The 19,986-nt window shown below is 37.7% G+C and overlaps 1 protein-coding gene across 10 annotated transcripts in view; it reads right to left on the reverse strand.

Annotated features, from left to right (window-relative positions):
• The window catches only part of wwox (WW domain containing oxidoreductase), a 946,567-nt gene that overhangs the window by 570,579 nt on the left and 356,002 nt on the right, over nt 1-19,986 (reverse strand). For 9 of the 10 annotated variants that reach the window (XM_043706559.1, XM_043706563.1, XM_043706566.1 and 6 more), the window contains exon 8: nt 8,890-9,154. In XM_043706559.1, the coding sequence (XP_043562494.1) occupies nt 8,890-9,154 (265 nt within the window). Of the gene's footprint in view, nt 1-5,795; nt 5,856-8,889; nt 9,155-19,986 lie in introns of those variants that run through there. The other variant, XM_043706567.1, reaches the window with a different exon arrangement.

Below are 19,986 nucleotides of genomic sequence, written 5' to 3' on the forward strand. Positions count from 1 at the left end.
CCATGGTTGAGGTGCCGGAGGACCTGAGGGTGGCTAACGTTGTGCCTTTATTTAAGAAAGGATGTAAGGAGAAGCCTGAGAATCATAGACTTATGAGCCTGACATTGGTGGTGGGTAAGATGTTGGAGGAGATTCTGAAAGAAAGGATTTATGTGTATTTGGACAGACAAGGACTGATTCAGGATAAAGTGAAAAATCACACTACACCAGGTTATAGTCCAACAGGTTTAATTGGAAGCACACTAGCTTTCAGAGCGACGCTCCTTCATCAGGTGGTGCTTCCAATTAAACCTGTTGGACTATAACCTGGTGTTGTGTGATTTTTCACTTTGTACAACCCACTCAGCGTGGACTAGTTGGACCAAAGAGTCTGCTTCCATGCTATACGAGTCTATGACTCTATCAACATTTAATGCAAAACAAAAAAGTTAGATCAATAGGTATTTTTTTTACTGGACGAAAGTGAGGACTGCAGATGCTGGAAACCAGAGTTTAGATTAGAGTGGTGCTGAAAAAGCACAGCAGGTCAGGCAGCATCCCAGGAGCAGGAAAATCAACGTTTCGTGCAAAAGCCTTTCATTCCTGATGATGGGCTTTTGTCCGAAACGTCGATTTTCCTGCTCCTCGGATGCTGCCTGACCTACTGCATTTTTTTTTACTGGTCATTTCATATGACTCCACAAATTAGGGAACATTCAGATAATGCAGACAGTAGAAAACTACAAAACCCCAAGAATCAAACACCTAAAATATACTAGAGGTGTGGGAGATCTGTAATGCTGAATGTAAAGTAAATATAAATATCTACCATATAGCTGAGCTTGCACTCCGAAAGGAAATTATTTATTCATTAAAATTGACGCATTTTCTGATATGGTACAGAATTTGTTCCAAAAAAAACTCATTCACAAGGAGAAATTCTGCACACTGTCCTAAGCAAATTATTTTTAAAGCTGCTTAACGTTTTAAATCAGCTTTAGCCTTACAGAGCAAACCTGAAAATGTGAGATGCAAACATGGGTAATGTATAATTATAAGAAGAGTACTAACTGAAATAGTTAAGACTAGGTGGTGAAATTCCCCAGTCCCTGGCTTCTAATCAAACCCAGCAGGCATTCTAATAAATCACTTAGATGAATTGCTGCTTGCATTATGTGGATCACGCTTGAAGTGTGACATTCTAAGCCAATTACTTCCCCTTACTTTTTTCTGTTAATAATTTCCCTCTTTATTACAACTTTACATATCAGGCATCTCCCACATCATTTCATTTTGAGCTGTTCCAGAAACAATGTTCTTCTTTTAGGGGGATTTAGGGATATAAAATCTGAAGGAAGGGAATGGAAAAAAAATCAATCTCTTCCTTTTGTTAGGCTCTCACGGCCAACATTACATTTTCTTTTCAGCCCATACACAGTTCCCCCGCCCTGTACTGGCTACACTCCCAGCTTCCCCATAATTATCTGATTGATTCACCACATTAATACACCAACTGTCCACTCCTCATTGCTGCAATTTTTGTTTTTGCACTGCTTCCTCTCTAACAAATTATTGCTGAAATCAATTAATTTTTAAAAAAGTGTTGTGTAACATTGTTTCTCTATTGTACGATTTATAGGACAAGCTTCCAACAAACACTGTATACTTAAAGACAAAGAGCTGCTCGAGAAGTGTAGAGAACTGCCAGAGGCCAAGTGCTAAAATGCAACTCTGCTTAAGAGTGATAAATGATGAACTTCAGCATGGAAATTTATATTAGCGAACTTTTCCACATATCCTGTTAATCACAAAACAGAAATATCGCATTAAGCAGAACATAAAACATGACTTCTAATGACTTCTAATGGTGTTGAAACCCACTGTGCCACAGAGTGCTAGGATGTAGACTCACTCACACCTGTGGTTCCCCACACACCGTGTTCTCAGTCTCAACAGGACTATCATAGAGAGCAGCTGTGCAGATGCCAGGCTGTTCTCCAGAAAGGAGAGAGTGCGCTTCCAGCTGAGTAAAAAGATCACTCCTGCCGGATGCACCATTAAGACAAGAATGTAGACAGATGAACAGCCACAAAGCCACAATGCTGAGAACACACGCACCTGAGTTCTGAAAGAGATCACGTCCACAATTTCTTTAGTTTGGTTTGCAGGTAGTTTCAAATGAAATAAACCTGGTACTGTTTTTTGTTTTGGATGAAAGATATTTTCACAATTATCCATTTATGATTGATGGTGGGGAAATTGGCATGGGATATTTCTGATATGTACGCTCTTTATTGATGTTGGAACCTCACTTTAATTGAAAAATTGAAAATGAAATGTAATTTAAAACAAGTAGATGAAGAAGGCTGGTTAAATAATGTACTTCAGGCCATTAATGGGATCCTACACTTTTTGTACGGCAGCACTGATATATAAAAGCTCAATGTGAGCACAATGACTTAGTGAATTTTGCTAGACAGAGACAGGGGACTTTAATAATGATTTACTGATGGGATATGTCCCTGTCTTGCACCATTTTTCCATGAAGCAGCTTTATGTTGCCTTCAGAAGCTATTGCAAAGAACCTGGACTTTCCAATTAACAAATGTTACAAAATTCATATCATTTTCCTTCATTAATGCAACTGGGGAAAAAAAAAACAGCAGGTTATCATTTTTATCATTTGCAAAGCAGTATCTTCCTAAAATTATTAGTTTTAAAATAATGTTCACTTGAGATGCTCTTCGCACCAAAACTGAAATCCACAAAACCATTCAGGAAAAGGTCGTTCTAAGGCACTGAACATTAATTTCCTTTTTTTGGGGAGTGGGGGCAGTGGGAAGAAGGGGGGATGCAGGCACTCTAAAGGATAATAAGGGAACAGTTCTGAGCATAATCAATTTTAAATCTGTGGATCAAGGTTGATATAAATCCAAGGAAACTGAATGCTTTTTGGCACAAAATGTCAACAATTTGAATTCCCAGGCTATGTATAGAATGACCAAGTGTAGAGGAAGACGGAACTTGTTTCTGCCCAACAATGAATTATTTCAAGCATGTCAGTGTAGTATTTTCAATATCTTACACTAACCAGTGCTGTGGCATCTAAATGAGCTGCAACTAGAGCGCCAGTTATGGCTTGTTGAACTGTGAACACACACCCAATGAAGCTGGCTTGAAACTCAGTTCACACTGGGGCATTGCAGGATGAAACATAATGAATTCCATCACTCTTGATTAGAGTCAACATTGAAAGGATAATTTGTAGATACAGTGCACCACCCATTCCTCAGCTTTCACTTTCTTTCTCTGCTTAGCATTGCTTTAGAATTCACAATTGACTTTATTTTGAAACTGTCAGCACATTGATTTAAAGATGGTCTTACTGAGCTGCAGGTGCTAGTACGCAGGTTTCATGAAGGGCTGAAAGTTAAAAATAAAATTACAAGGGATCTCCAAGATCGGCCATCAAGAAAATAAATCCTGTGTCAGACTTGCAACCCACTCTTTTAAGTAAATCTGACTCGTCTGTTGCTTGGCTCTTAACCAGCTGTCCACAAAGTCGTGGCAGTGATCAGAAGTGCAAAATATAAAGAAAAGTTAGTCATTATTACATTCAAATGGGAGATTGGATGAACTTTCTTCACCAAGAGAGAGGTTAGGATCGAGAACTTGCAACCACATGTAGTAACAAGGCGACTAGAATGTATGCATTTAAGGAGAGGGGTGAACCTACAAATCAGAGAAGCTTGCTTATCTTGTGAAAAAAGATTGAACAGGTTAGGTCTGCAGCCATTGGACTTCAAAACAATGAAGAGATGTTCTTGAAGCATAACAACTCTCAAGGGCTTTGGATAAGATGGAAGCCCAGTGATTGCTTCCTCTTCTTCAGGAAACTAAATTTAAAGAACATAGCTTAAGAATGGACTTCTGCCTTTTAAGACAATGGTAAGGAGAATTTCTTTTTCTCTCAGAGGGACGTTAGAGTGTGGAATTCTCTAGCCAGAAGATAAAAATAGTCTGAATCTTTAAATTTATTCAAGACTGACATACACGCACCACCCTCTGTGAAAAACTTGCCCCTTAGGTCCCTTTTATATCTTTCCCTTCTCACCCTAAACCCTCTAGTTCTGGATTCTCCTGCCCCAGGTAAAAAAGACCTTGTCTATTTATTCTATCCATGCCCCTCATGAGTTTATAAACCTCTATATAGTCACCCCTCAGCCTCTGATGCTCCAGGGAAAACAGCCCCAGCCTATTCAGCCTGTCAAGTGCTGGCAAATGGGACTAGATTTGGTTAGGATATCTGTTCGGCATGGGAGAGTTGGACTGAAGGGTCTGTTTCCATTCTGTACATCTCTATGACTTGGATAGATTTTTGATGGACAAGGGAATGAAGGATTTTGGAGTGCAGTAAGGAAAGTATAGCTGAGTCCACAAACAGATCTTATAGAATGGCACCACGAGCTCTAAGGGCCAAATGGCCTATTCTGGCTCCAATGTTCAATGTTCCTTGTCTCTATGCCATCCTGATAATTAGATGAACCAATGGAAAAAGATATGCAGGGCGCATGAACATTAGCAGGGAGCAGTGGAATCAAAATGTCCAGTGTTGTGCTGTGCATTTCAACATAACTTAATGTAAGAGAGGGATGCTGTTAAAACCCTTTGTCTTGCACTTGTCAGGACAGATACATGAATGTCAAGTAGAATTTTTTTTTTGACTGATGTTTGCAAGATGAAAAGTTTCAACACCAAGTCTCTTTTTCTCAGCAATACACAAGTTCTGTGCCATTAAGAAACTAATTCTATGTAATCCACATTTGGAAGCATGCAGTCATTTGCAGAATATAATAGAGCTAAGATGTGTTATTGATATTATTGAAAACTACACAAGAAGGTAAATAGTTATGACTTCCACACTACACTTATATAGATGTATGAAACTGTTAATGTTTATGAATAGTTCCAGGATCACATTGCATGCAGTGTTATAGAATTTGAAAATTATATTTTTGTATTCAGCATTTTTTTTATGGACACCAGAGTAATTTACTTTAATAAAATGTTGAATTGCAATATTCCCAAAGTGACTGTACAGAAGATGCTACATAAACAGCTATATGATATTAGTCTCCCAGTCCCCATGCACATTGACCTATTGTTCACAATATTAGCCAGCAAACACTTAACGCATTCTTATGACTTTCCTCTGTGCCATTTTAATGGAAGCATTAATCTGTGTTGTGCAAATTAATCATAAAAGATGGTCCAGATGCATTCCTTGTATTACTGTATTCTGCACTAATTTACATATTGAAGTTACACTTTTAATTATTATAACTTTATGTTGTTTTATCAGTTACTCATCTATTTTAGAATCTTTTTCCCTAATCTGTGCCTTTCTAATAAGTGATATTCTCTGACATGGTGCTTTGTTAAAGTCTAGAAATAGAACGCTGATTGAGTTTTGCTTGCTAACAGTCATATTTTCAAAGAATTAAAGTAAATGCACCAAGTAAAATCTATCACTTGTTGACTATTTTAATTGCACTGCTTCTCTCCTGACACCTCATATTTAGTTTCTTCCTGATGCATCACCATTCTTTCAGGATGATTCTATTTTCTTAACAGACCAACAACACAAGTTCTTGAATCTGGAGTTTCTTTGATTACTCATTTTCATTTATTTTTATGGAGAAGTTCATATTTCATTTCAATTGCTGAACATTCAGCATTCTTCACAATTATCCATGAGAACGTGAGCAAATTAATGGTTACTTCCTTTGCTCCAGTTAGGGCAGTAGATCAGGAGAGGTTCAGGTCAGTCTCTACTCCAAATAGCCATTCTTTCTTCTGTCCTTTAAATTCCCTCCCTGCATGGGGAAGGCAGTCATTTAACACATCTCTAAAAAGTGGCACAAATGAGTCATACCGGACAGATGCCATTTGTTGGCAATCTGTTGTGTCCTCCATATCCCACAGAGAAACCAAAAGCTCCCACTGTTTCCACCAAATTCATCTATTCTCTGTGATCTTCTCATTTATTCCAGCTTTGTTAATTGAATTCTTTTCACCTCTTTAATGTAGACACTGTACTAGTTAATTATACCACTGGCTTTGCTCCCAATGCAAGACATTTTTTAAATTATTTATCTGTTTTATTTGTATTCCTGTTGTCTGGGTTGAACTATTTTAAATACATTCTCAGCATAAACATGTTATGAGCAAGACCAGCATTCATTTTAAAGAAAGTAACACTGAGCGTTCTTCTTGAATTGCTGCAGCCCATGTTGTGAAGGCGCTCCCACAGCGCCACAATATCCAAGAATTACAGGTGTCAGGTAGCAGAGAAAGACTAATCTACTCTAGTGGGACTCACTGGGGCCATATCTGTAAGTTAATGTTTTAATATGAGTGTTTGTTTTACAGCTCAAAAGTGACTGGAGGGGTACAGAGGTTATGGAAGTCTAATGCTGCATGGGTCTTCTTACTGCACACATTCAAGTTTGAAATTATTGCTCTGATACAATTGCAAAACACATTCTATTGGAGATCACATTACAAGATACATTTTAAAGGAAAGAGCATTACTAATGTAATAAATTGATGCAGTTATAGGAAATATTTTCTTTGGGATAAGCAGCTGAATTTTTATTGCTGTATTTTAAATAGTACAACCTCAGTTAGAGTTATATGATTTTTCTCATGTTTATTGTCCTTTTCTTGCAAAGTCAAAAGAGATTTCCTTTTACCACAGATAAATTATGTAGTGCATCCAGCTGAACAAACATTATAAATTTTGTAAAATTACCATAGAATTTGAAAAGTAATAGTTTTTCTCCCTTCAACAAACGCAATTAAAATTCATACATGACATATGAAAAGCATTTTTAAAAGTAACACAAGAGAATTTTTCTTTAATCAGTATTGTGGCACAAATAGACTACAGTGAAATGGGGGTTCAGTCTACTCCACCTTCACTCTCTCTTTTGTCAAACAATGGATGGAAAATCATTAAGTAACATATACTGCTTTATCAATGGCTTGCATACAAAGGAGAGAGGGTGTAAAACTAAAATTTGAGACCCAGTAATACTTAAAAACCAAATTAACATAGAGTGCTGCCAAAGAAAGTATTGAATTTCCTTCAAATCAAGCTCGAATGAAGCAAAAGGCTGCAAAAAAAAATTCACCTGATTTGAATGAAGTGGAAAAGAAGGTGCCCACAATCAGAAGTGACAGATTGGCGTAGCTTACTTCGGCATAATTTATACTACTGAGACAGAAGTTGGGTTGCATCCCATCTATTAGTGGAGGGAAGCACATCTGTTAAAACTCCAGTACAATGGATGGCAATCCACTGGAACCGGAAAAGTAACCCAATAGTCTCAGAACCTTTTGCAAGCTCTGGGCATTTTGATCCATCACGTTGAGCAGTGGGGAAAAAAAACATGTTGGTGCTTAAAACATCTGCTAAGCTCTAGCTACTCAAACACACACTAGCCTTCCACTCATAATCTGCCAACAAAAATATTTGTCTGAATGAAGGATTGTGCAAATTGTGGGATAATGGTAATCTGCTTGACAAGTCTACAAATTTCATATACGATCACGGAAAGACTAGTTCAAACAAGATCCCTCCAGTAAAGTCTTCATTTGGTGAATAGATTCACATGTTTCAAAAGTAGATCCTCATTTACTTTATGTATTGTTGAATAGAGACATAAGACAATCAAAAATTTCAGCATTTGCATGAATCGGAGAGAATAATGCCCTTTTCTCCTCTTCCTTATTGCAATAACTGTAAACCTGAATAGTAATTATCACAAGATGAGTACAGGATGAAATTAAAACACTGAGGAAAATTGGAAGATATGATCAAGGCAAGTAAACAGCTTTTTATTACGAGCAAGATTACCACTAGAAACTGTTACACTAATATTGTATTGGGAAAATGCTTGAGCTCTAAATTGAATACACAAGCATTGCAGTGAACAAATAAACAAAGGGAGAGAGACACAAATTGCTCCAAGGAACTTGCTCTGTATGGCAGAAAATGATAGATTGTTCCAATGGAAAAATACCTAAGGTTTTTGTTGGAATCACATTTTACTTGGCCAACGACCTGAGTTTTACATCATAACCAGCTGGTCACTTGCTCTTGCAAACAGAAGACATTATTGAGCCCTTATGGTGAAAGCAGATGGCTTCATTTTTAAGTATGACACAAGTATATCACTGCACATAATCAAGATTTGACTGCAAAATATGAAAAAAGGCAATGATACTCTAACACCATGCCTAAAATAAGGGCACAGCAGCACTGATGTGACATCACTGCTCTTCTTCTACACATGTAAGGTTTACAACTCAAAGGTATCAATGATGCCAGTTCAAAATTACGTCAATTCTTTTTCACACAACTAAAAAAACAGCATTAATGCAACATCGTCACAATGACAGCAACAGATACAATGGGATGAACTGACTGTTTCTGTGCTCTCTGGAATGAAATTCCAGGAATTATTAGTTACACAATATTGCTGCATTAATTTTCAAAGAAAAGAATCAAGTAGAACACCCAAACTGTCAGATGGGCCGTGCCTTCTTCCAGACCAACTGAACCAAGAGACATGATAGCACATCACTCAAGTTTGGATTACCTCTTCCAAGGTTTGGATTATGTTTACAAGTACAATGTGTATTTTCAATAGTCTCTCCTATTCTTCCAAAAAAATTCAAATCTTCCTTACATAACAATTCAAGTATGCCACTCTGTGAAACATTGAGTTCAACTTATATAATCCTGAGACAAAACAGGGACATCTGGATTTTCAATTGAGGCAAACACCTCCCATGACATGCAATTTGATTCATTTGAAAGCGCTATGTGAGCTGGTTACTTACCATTGACTTGGTAAAAGGACGAGCCAAGGTAAACAGTAGGGTGTATAACCACCAGCTGCGGTGTATTGAGGTGTACATCATGTTTCCTGGATGCAAAGCATTGGAGGTTACTCCATGAGGTGACAAACGGCGGTTCAGCTCATTCGAGAAGAGAATATTACAAAGCTTCGACCGGTTGTAGGCAAGCATGGCCCAGTAATCTTTCTTAGCAGGTGAGAGTCGACTTAGATCAAGTTTTCCTGAGGAATCCTTTATATCAGTAAATCTGAAATACATGTGAAAATATGATCATTTTTTGTCCCCCAATTTCAATGAATGTGATGAGAAATAGCAGGTATTTCCAGTGTTTTGCAAAGAAAATACTTGTGAAACACAGCTGACAAATACAGACCAGGAAGCTTGTTCTGAAATTTAAAAAAGCTTTTTATTTTAAATATAGTACTTTTGTTTTATTCAATCACAGGCATCACTGGCTAAGCCAGCACTTATTGCCCATCCCAGAAGACAGTTAAGAGTCAACCACACTGTTATGGATTTGCTGTCATATGTAGTCCAGACCAGGTAAGGATGGCAGTTTCTTTCCATAAAGGACATTGGCAAACCAGATAGGCTTTTCCAATAGTTGACAGCGGATTCATTGTCATTGTTAGACTCTTAATTCTAGATTTTTACTTTTTATATTTAATTCAAATTCTACCATCTTACATGGTGGGAGTTGAACCCAAGTCCCTCTGGATTAATAGCACAACGTAAAGAATGATTTTATGTAATTATATCTCTCGGACAAATCTAGCAGTTGGAATGATGGTACAACTGTCTGTGGTTGTCATATTTACTCTTCTAGGACTGCTGACAACATCTAGCAAACACATATATGTGTTATTAACCAATATACTAAGTCACAATCCCAGAATAACCTCACTGGCCCAGAAAAATTAATTTTATTTTTGTGTCAGGAGTTTTTGTAAACAATCCACATTGAAGAAATAGTTAGTTGTTTCTGGGCAGCTTTCTTCCAAGGTAGTGGCGAACACCATGTCTTTACCTTCAACCAGAAAATCCTGATATAGACATATGCTGAAGACTCGGTCTCTTAGTTCTTTATTCTTTTCAAAAGAAAAGATAAATCAGTATCTAATCCAAATGGTGTAGATTTGATTTTTCTGATTAAATTTTAGTCTGCTCAGTTCAGACAATTTTACCTCGTTCTCCAATTTTGTATTTTTTCCTGGAGCATGTCTCTTTGTGTCTTTACTTACCTACAAAGCAGTCAGAAAACAGAAAGAGAAATAGAATCATCTCATATTTGCTATTCTCCCAGAGTTGAAAAACTGAATTGATTAACCAGTGTATGAGTACAGATGCTAAGTTATATATCATTGACACATTTTTGGGAATTTTGAATAATAATTACATTATTTTATCTGAAATCCTTAACACTGAATAGACAAAACCATCTTATTTGAGCTCAAGTGGAATTAGTATCAAAATACTGCAGATTAATTCACTGTTCTGCCAAGTTAAAAATATGTTCCCCATAATAATACTTTGCCCAATCTTCTAACTAGGTCCTTAGGAAAATATCATTTATACCTCACAAGGCCTTTCTCTCCTCCCTGGTATACGTATCTATTTTAGTGTCTTGAATGCCACTGACTCTATTTGATATTTTATGGTCATAACTAAAAATGAACTGTGCATATAGGCAGTTTTTTTTTAACAAACTGATTCATGGTAAGTGAGCATCACTGGCTAGGCCCTGGAGAAGGTGGTGATGAACTGCCTTTTTAAACTGCCGCAGACCATTTGATGTAGGTAGACCCATAATGCCACCAGGGAGACAGTCCTGTATTTTAGTCCAGGAACACTAAAAAAAGCGATATATTCCCAAGTCAGGATGGTGAGCGGCTTGATGGGGAACTTGCAGGTGGTGGTGTCCCTATGTATCTGCTACCCTTGTACTTCTAGATAGTCATGTAGTTGGAAGGAGTTGTCTTCGGAACTTTGGTGAATTTCCGCAGTGCATCTGCAGATGGTATGACACTGTTGCTACTGAGAGCCAGTGGTGGACAGAGTGGATGCTTATGGATGTGGTGCCAAGCTGTCTCCTGGATGTTGTCAAGCTGTTGAAGTTGCACTAATCTAGGCAAGTGGACAGTAGTCTATTACACCCCTGACTTGTTGATTGCAGGTTTCAGGAGTTTAACTGGAATTGTGGGCAGGTTTCAGGAGTTAGATGAGTTACGTGTCAAAGAATGCCTAGCCTCTGACCTGCTCTTTGTTATGAACAAGACCGGATCCCCTCAAAATATATTAAAAAGGTAGCCTGGACCTAATTTTTTTCCTATTTCTAGCTAAATACAAGGTGTTGTGTTCCAGGTGCATTTCAATTAGTCAAACTAGTCAGCATTAAGCAAAACACAATTTATTCAAACACAATAGTTAAAATACAACAAAAGAAAGAATAACTTGGAATAAGTTAACTTTATTGGAAGAATTAATAAAATAAAAATACTCTTTTACTACTAAACAGTAACTGTTCCAATGACTTGGAGACAGTAAGGGACTGCAGATGCTGGAAATCACAGCAGGTCAGACAGCATCCAATGGACAGGAAAGTCAATGTTTAAGCTGAAATCCTTCATCAGGACTGTTTCTATGAAGTAACATCCCTTCAGCACATCCGGAGCAAAAAGACAAATTCAGAAAACAGATTGTGGCTTATGTAGTTCTCCAGTCCAGGAGGAAAGAACATCAAAAGACAATTGTGAGAGAACACTGAGAGAGAGAGAGAGAGAGAGAGAGAGAGAGGGAGAGAGAGAGAGAGAATATAGCAACCAGGAGAGATTTACTGTCTTCCAACCTTGCTGAGACCCCAACAATTGCTGAAAGCTAATTAAAATCCTGCATCTGTAAGAGCTAAACAACACCCACTCAGGCTGCTTCTACTGTTCCAACTTTTAAAAAAGACTCAAGGCTTTTTTATAAGTTGTTTGTCTTCTCATAATCTGCTCGGGACTTGTTCCCCAATCTCTGTTTTAAAAAAAGGTCAAAACACACCTCTTAAAGCCACAGCATCGTCACATCTTGTAGCCGCAGTATTTATATAGCTAGGCCAATGCAGTTTCTGAACTGGCAGTTTGGGAGCAGTACTCATCAAATAATAGTTGACAGTATTTTACACACAGTGATATTAGGTCAGAGAAGAGCATTGTAAAGGAGAGGCAATTTGCTAAAGAAACACAGACACTTATCGAGGTAATTTGCACTTCAGCACTAAGCAATTGAGTTTTCTGCTGCCAATAGTGAATGATAACAAGGAATGATTAAAATCAAGGATTTTGCAGGACTGCAAGAGGTTACAGAGACTGGGAGGAATTTGAAGAAAAAGATGAGATTTTGCTGGACTGGGTGCAGTTGTAGTTTAGAAAGTATGGGGGAAATGCGGGGTGAATTTTGAATGTGGGAAGGGAAGTTTTGATGAGTCTGCATGTACTTAGGTTGGAAAACACAAAGCTGGCCAGAACAGCTTTGGGATTGACAAATATGGAGGCAGCTGACACAGAATTTCAGCAGCTGACAAGCTGAGACAGGGGCAAGATCGGATGGCATTAAGAACTGGACTTGTAGAATGTGATTGGAATGCTCATTTGGAGTCCAATATCTCTCCAAGATTTTAAATAAACTGGATCAGCCTCAGATAATTCATGGGAAACTTACATTTCCCTAAACCAATACTATTGAAGAAAATCAATTGAATTCCAGTTAAATTGGTTGTCGTGTTTTGAGGGAGCAGAGGCTTTAAGCTTAAATATGGTCATGACCGGTAGTCACCACTCAGTCGGGACCAATGTGGTCTTATTTCAAGAGCCTATAAATCAAGACCTTAGGTTAACCTCAATAATAGGCAAGTCTTGCATAAAGGGAATTGAAAATTTATGAAGCCTCACAGCCTTACTAATTACAGTAATTCCAAAAAGGCTGCACACATTTAAATTGATCCAGAGTAATTGCTACTTTTATTCATTATCAAAAGAAATTTGTGTGTAATTTTGTCTTAACCTCACAAAATACAGTCACGAAGGCAGAAATTTATGATGTGAAGAGTGTTTGGCAAAACACTTCTCAGGACTCAAGGGAAACACTATAAAATAAGATTTTTATTAAATGCACAGATGCCATTTTGATTTATTATTAGCTATAAACAAAGTACGAGTTTCGAAGACTAACACAAGCTCTGCATCGGCTGTTGTTCAGTGGAATTTTGTGACTGCTGATGATCGAAACCTCTTCCATGTATGTTATATACAATTCTGAATCCTATACAAATATACCTGATATGTGAATATGAGTTGTGTAAAATTCATATATTTGATTTCCCACTGTTTAGATTTAGTGAGAATAAGTGCAGATGAGCATAACCAATTTCTCAGCCTGAACCGTACCATTGTAAAGCATTAACCAGGCATTGGTTGACATCCACTTGTCAAGCGGCAGCTGCCAATGTTACTCACTAATATATAATCTTTAATTTTTGTTTGTACAGCCTAACCATTCTTCCACAGAAGCTGTCCACCATTCTTCCAAATTACAGAAGCTGTCCACCTCTCAGAAAATGCAGTAAAAAGTGGCTAAGTTAACTTTGTTGAGATAACAGGCATACCCCCGACAATGCCAATATAGCAAAGATTGGACACTGACAGCAGGATACGGAACTAAAGTCAGTGTCTGAGGATATGGGGTCAGTCATTTAGGGCTGAGATAATGAAGGATAGAGTTAAGAACATTTGGAATACTCTGTCTCAAAGGCTGTAGACTCTGAGTCAATGAGAATGTTTCAGCCTGAAATCAATAGATATTTGAGCAGTGAGTGAATCAAGTGCCACCTGAATCAAAGAGCTATTTACAGCACAGGAAGATGCCATTCAGCCCATCAAATCCATGCCTGTTCTCCGCAGACCAATCTATTCAGTCCCAATCCTTTGCTCAATTCCCAGAGGCAGGCAAGTAAAAGAACATAGAACAGTACAGCACAGTACAGCACAGTACAGGCCCTTTGGCTCTCGATGTTGTGCTGACCTTTTTTCCCACTCTAAGATCAAACTAACCTACATAACCTCATTTTACTATCATTCATGTGCCTATCCAATAGTCGCTTAAATGTCCCTCATGTATCTGAATCTACTGCCACTGCTGGCATCCAATTTTCTTTTGAAATTGCCAAATGCTTCCATGATAGTGGACAGCAGGTGCCAAGGCATTACCACTCACTGCATAAAAAATGTTCCTCAATTCCTCCTGCAGTACTTGCCTAAGACCATACATCTGTATCCCCTAGCCCTTGAGCTATCAACTAATGGGTACAAGCTTTCTTCATCAATCTTATCCAAAACTGACAGATAGAGCAGGAAAGTGAACATGATACAGGTTCATTTCCTTTTTTTTTCATTCTTGGGCTGTGGACGTCACTGGCCAGACCGGCATTTATTGCCCATCCCTAACTGCCCAGGGCAGTTAAGAGTCAACCACATTGCTGTGAGTCTGGAGTCATGTGGAGGCCAGACCAGGTAAGAATGGCGGTTTCCTGCCCGAAAGGACATTAGCACAGGAAACAATTAACAATGGATTCACGGTCATCATTAGACTCTTAATTCCAGATTTTACTGAGTTCAAATTACACCATTTGTCATGGTGGGATTCGAACCCAGGTCCCCAGAACATTACTTGGGTCTCTGGATTAACAGTCTAGCGATAATACCACTAGGCCATTGCCTTCCCTTTTATTATCTTATTGAATAGTGAAGCAGCTTCAAGGGGCCACAAGGATGGCTCTTTAGTTTTTATGAAAATTCAGAGCATTTATAACGAGTGTTCAGCTTGTCCATGGACATTTCTGCGGTTAATTGTGAATTTCTTAATCAGCAGGTCATGCAAATCCTCCTCCAAATCACACATCACACTGATTCAGTGTCCCTGGGTAAAAATTGTGAAACTCCTTCCCTAACAATGCTATGGATGTTCCAACACCCCAAGGACCGCAGTGATTCAAGAAGGTCCCACCACCTTTTCCAGGGAAATTAGGGACAGGCAATAAATGTTGGACAAGCCAGGGACACCCACATCCCATAACAAATAACATACAAGACTTCAAGTGCAGTTAAACATAATGTATCACATCTAAAATGGACTTTTACATTTTACAAAACTAATGATCATTTTATAGACTGATGAAACTTTATAGTGAAACTACTTCCCTCAAATATTTCAGAATTGTGAGATTTTATATATTGAGTCACATTCGAATCTAAGGCAATAACTTTGCAGAACCAATAACTTCACAAAGTATACAAGAGCAGTTTACAACAGATACTATTGCCTGTCAAAAGGAGGGGAGGAGAGGGGGAATTTAAAAATATAACTGCTTACAAACCAGAAATTAATGTGGCAGGATTTGATGTTCCTACATCTATAAAAAGGACTGTGACATACGAGGTAGCAAACAATTCTTTGATGGAGCATGAAACAAAGAAACTACATGGTGATGTTTAATTGTCTCTGACATAATCGTTAAATGCCAGATGTTTAATTTTTTTTATCAAGTATTATACATCTCACTGACTGGGAAAAGGCATAATGTAGTCACACTTCGAAATATCCACACATTGTGCCTTCAGGAAAATCTACATAGACACCAAAGCTTTATTCCAGAAATAGTTTTTTTTGTAAATTGTAATGGGAAATATTTGAGCGAGTGGTGACACATACTTTCATGCATCCTGGTGAGAAATGATTTTATTTCACCATTTTTACTTTATATGCAATTACATGCAAATAAGGTTGCTTTTTAATTTTCACTGCTGACAGATCATCCATCAAGTCCAGTTAATGGGTGATTAAAACTGTAATACTGTCAACCAAAACTTAGCAAATGTGATACAGTATATCATTGATATAAAGATGCTTACACCTATTAACAGTTTAAGCTAAGTACTGGTATTTTCTCCTGAAGAAATAATAAAACATTTCTGGAATTGTGCCAAAAGATTTTAAAAGGAAAAGAGCATGACAATAACTTATCATGGGTGTGTATGTACAGATACATACATATATATATATATATATATATATATACACACACATTTGCATAATACAAAATATGAATGCTTGCAGGACAAAACTCAATTGTTTAACATACCTGTAAAAATTCGATTGCCCTGAGAATTGATAATCTACCCACATTAAGTTTGAAATTGATCCTTTACATGAGTAAAATACTAAATAGTTGATTACACTGTTTCCAAATCCATTTGAAAATAAACATTTTGAGGAGCAAAGGCAAATGAAGAAAAGGAAATAGTGGAAGGTAAGCTATCAGTCACTTCACATCCACGATGAGTGAGTTATGGATCTTGCACTCAACAAAATGCCATAACTTGCCATCAGTGAAATTGCCTGTACATAATTCTCCTGTACAATTTAAGCCAGGATTAATGGATACACATGAGTGATAACAAGGCAATAATCTAATTGAGGGGTTCAGATCATTTATGTGTGAAAGAATGCACAACTGATTGTGCCTGAGAAATCCAATTAAAAGATTCACAGTACATCAAACTTATTTGAACCCCTTAATTAGTGATAGACTTGAAGTAAATACCTGGTATTTATTATTTTTTAATGCTGTACATCAAAGCATTGCTCACTCCGAGTTGAAACGTTTGCTGTTGTAGAACATACAACAGCGATCACACAACATTCTGTGTTAATGTCCCACTCCTGGACTTCAACACAAAGGTCTATGCTGTCAGTGCAGTACCGAGGGAATGTTGCACTAATGGAAGTGCTGTTTTGTTTATGTGATGCTAAACTGAGATAAAACCAACATCTGTGGATTCTGAAATCTGAAACAAAAAACAGAAATTGTTGGAGAAATTGTTCTGGCAGCACTCTGTGGAGACATTCTGTCAGATCTGCTGAGTTTCTTCAGCAATTTTGGTTTTTGTCAAACTGAGAGTCCACCTTCCCTCAGGTGACTGCAAAAGATCCCACAGCGTTATTACAAAGCAAAGCAGGGTACGTCATTCCTTGTGAATGTTTACCCTTCAATTAATATCATAAAAATCACACTCCAAACAAATTTCATTAGCTGCAGAAATGATGGCACAGTGGCTATGCAACAAGGCTGGATCATGTCATTCAGAGGCCCAGGCTAATGCTCTGGGAACATGGGCTCAAATCCTACCATGGCAGATGGTGAATTGAACTAGATCTAGAATTAAAAGCTGGCCAATTGCAACCATTGTCGACTGTCTCAAAAACTATTCTGGTTCATTAATGACCTTCCGGGAAGGAAATCTGCCATTCTTACATGGTCTGGCATACATGTGACTCCAGACTCACAACAATGTGGTTCCTTCCTAACTACCCTCTGGATGACAGAGTTTTGTAAAATTCAGTAATCATGAAAGATACTATACAAATGCAAATCTTTCTTCATAAGGATTATGTTTGGAAAACATGGGATAGTAAGTAATTCTGACTCGAAAATAGCATATGGGACACAAAGCTTTGAACATATTTAATAGATATTATCGGAAAGTTTAATTTAAATTTGGCTTTATGTTATAGAAGTGGGAGATGTTATTGACTCCAAGGCAAATTCTAAAGTTAATATTGTGGAACAAGAACAGTTATGAAGGAAGATCTAGCCATGTTAAGATGTTTACCAAATGGAAAAGTACATGGCTATCCAGGCAATTTAAAATGTTTAATAGATTTCTTCTTGCTTTATAATTACCCACTTGTTCAAACAACCACCCTAAAACTTTAATGATCAACTTGCCATCTGTATCTTCTTTCATTGGATTTATTTTTCCTGTGCTCTCTCCCCACTTACTCCTCTAAAGCAATGACACTTCCCAATTTATTCTTTTGCTAGAGTCCCCACCTAATTCAAAACCAGCCAGACCCATCAGTACAGCTTCTTCCTGACCCTGTACTGATACCAGTATCCCATTTAAAAGAACCCTTCTCTCCATGGAAGCCCCATATCCACATGTTAATCCACCAGATCGCTTAGCTGTGATGTCAATTTCCAGAAATAATTCTGAGTCTATTAATCTTGTGTCCTGTTTCTTAATGTACAGCATAACTCCTGATAATCTTTCAACAGGATCCCCTGTCTTTTTGATTGATGTTACTTCTGCCAACATGGACTGTGCCAAATGAACTTACCACCTCCTTTTCCAAGTTCCTCTCCAGCTCTATGAGATATCTGTTACCTTGGCACTGGATAGGCAACCATATCTCTGAGATTCTCATTCTTAGCTGTGGACATTGCATCTATCCATCTAATTCTAGAGGGCCTTATCAGTATCATGCTTTTATTTTTCTCATTTCCACTCCAGGCAGGTATCTGCTACTTGCAAAAGAAGACATGGTTTAGACCCCTGTGCAAAGTTAGCAAAATAGAAAGAAAGATTAATTCTGATCATGAATCTGAATTTAGCAACCTCAAATAAGTTTTAGAGAAATTTCAGAAATATCTATCACTAAAGCAGTGCAAGTTTCCTTGTCATCAACTGAAGCCACTGCAGTTTGACACTCCACTGTGATACTGAGGGATTGCTGCACTGTTGTAGGTACTGTCTATCAGATGGAACTGAAGCTCCTTCTTCCTTTTTGAGGTGCAAGCAACAGATTACATGGCATACTTTAAAGCAGAGTATTCTGGCCAATATTTGTTCCTCAATCATGAAAAATGGATTACTTGGTCACTATTGCATTCTATTTATGGGATATGGCTACACTCCAACCGGCTGCCATATTTACTATGACTACACTTCAAAAGTACTTCATTGAAAGTGAGGAGCTTTGACACACCTTTAAGTTATGCAAGGTGTTCTATAAATGGCATTCTTTCTGTTTGCTTTCATGAGATATCCAAATCAATGTCAAATGATAATTGGTTCAGAATTCTGGAGTGATAGTCGACGTTTCGGGCTGAACCCTTCATTTTGAATCCTGATGAAGGGTTATGTCGAAACACCGACTCTCCCGCTCCTCAAATGCCGTATGACCTGCTGTGCTTTTTGCAGCGCCACGTATTATTGACTCTAACTTCTCCAGCATCTGCAGTCCTCACTATCTCTTAGAAATATATTTGCATCAATTTAAAAAGATGAATTTATATTGTAATAGTACTGAAGTTGTGTACTTGCTAAATAGGAAATGGAAAGAAACTCTGTGTTAGCGATCAATTTTAGCTACAAAAATGACTTTGGAGTCAGTCAATGTGATTAAATCAGCAGTTTCCAAGGTATGTTGCACTGACCAATATAATGGAAAGAATTTGAAAGCACGAGTAAAAAAAAATTTTTATTTTCCTGGAAGTTCCCAATCTTAGTAAACAATAATTCAGATGGACTTACAGAGTACAATCAAGCACATTATTTGTGTCCTTTTTAATATTGAAGGCGACTGAGAGTATTACTTTTGCAGGTTTCATTTTTGTTATTGTTGGCATGCAGTTCAGCATTGCAAGTGAAGAGAAGCTTTGTTCTGCAAAAAGTTTTTAAACAGAACAGACTGTCAAAATAATCTGATACAGGCTATGCTTGGAACGTCACTTCCAGAAGGAAAAAGAAATCCAATAGAGAGTGCTGCAGGTGTGTAAGTAATTCAATATGGAGAAGCTCCTGTTATCGAGAGAGTCACACACCCATCACATCTAATTTACCAGCTATAACAAGCAAACGTATTAGCATGAACAGGGGGCTCTTGTGGAGACCCAGGTTCAAATCCCACCTGCTCCAGAGGTGTGTAATAACATCTGTGGGCAGGTTGGTTAGAAAATATATTTAAATATTAACCTAATGACCACCTACCAGTATAGCAGGTAGTAATCAACATGTAACAAATGAGAAAATAATCACATTAAAGATATCAGTAATGACCAGATGAATAGCCAGAACAAGTTACCAATACCTGAGACAAGGCAATGATCAGTTTTACTGAAAAGCCTCTCACTCACCAGCTTACAGACTTGCTAGCGCTGGAAGGTTTGTAGTACAATACATAATTTAAAACAATACATTT

Source organism: Chiloscyllium plagiosum, chromosome 17, assembly GCF_004010195.1.
Source record: "Chiloscyllium plagiosum isolate BGI_BamShark_2017 chromosome 17, ASM401019v2, whole genome shotgun sequence".
Classification (NCBI taxonomy): domain Eukaryota; kingdom Metazoa; phylum Chordata; class Chondrichthyes; order Orectolobiformes; family Hemiscylliidae; genus Chiloscyllium; species Chiloscyllium plagiosum.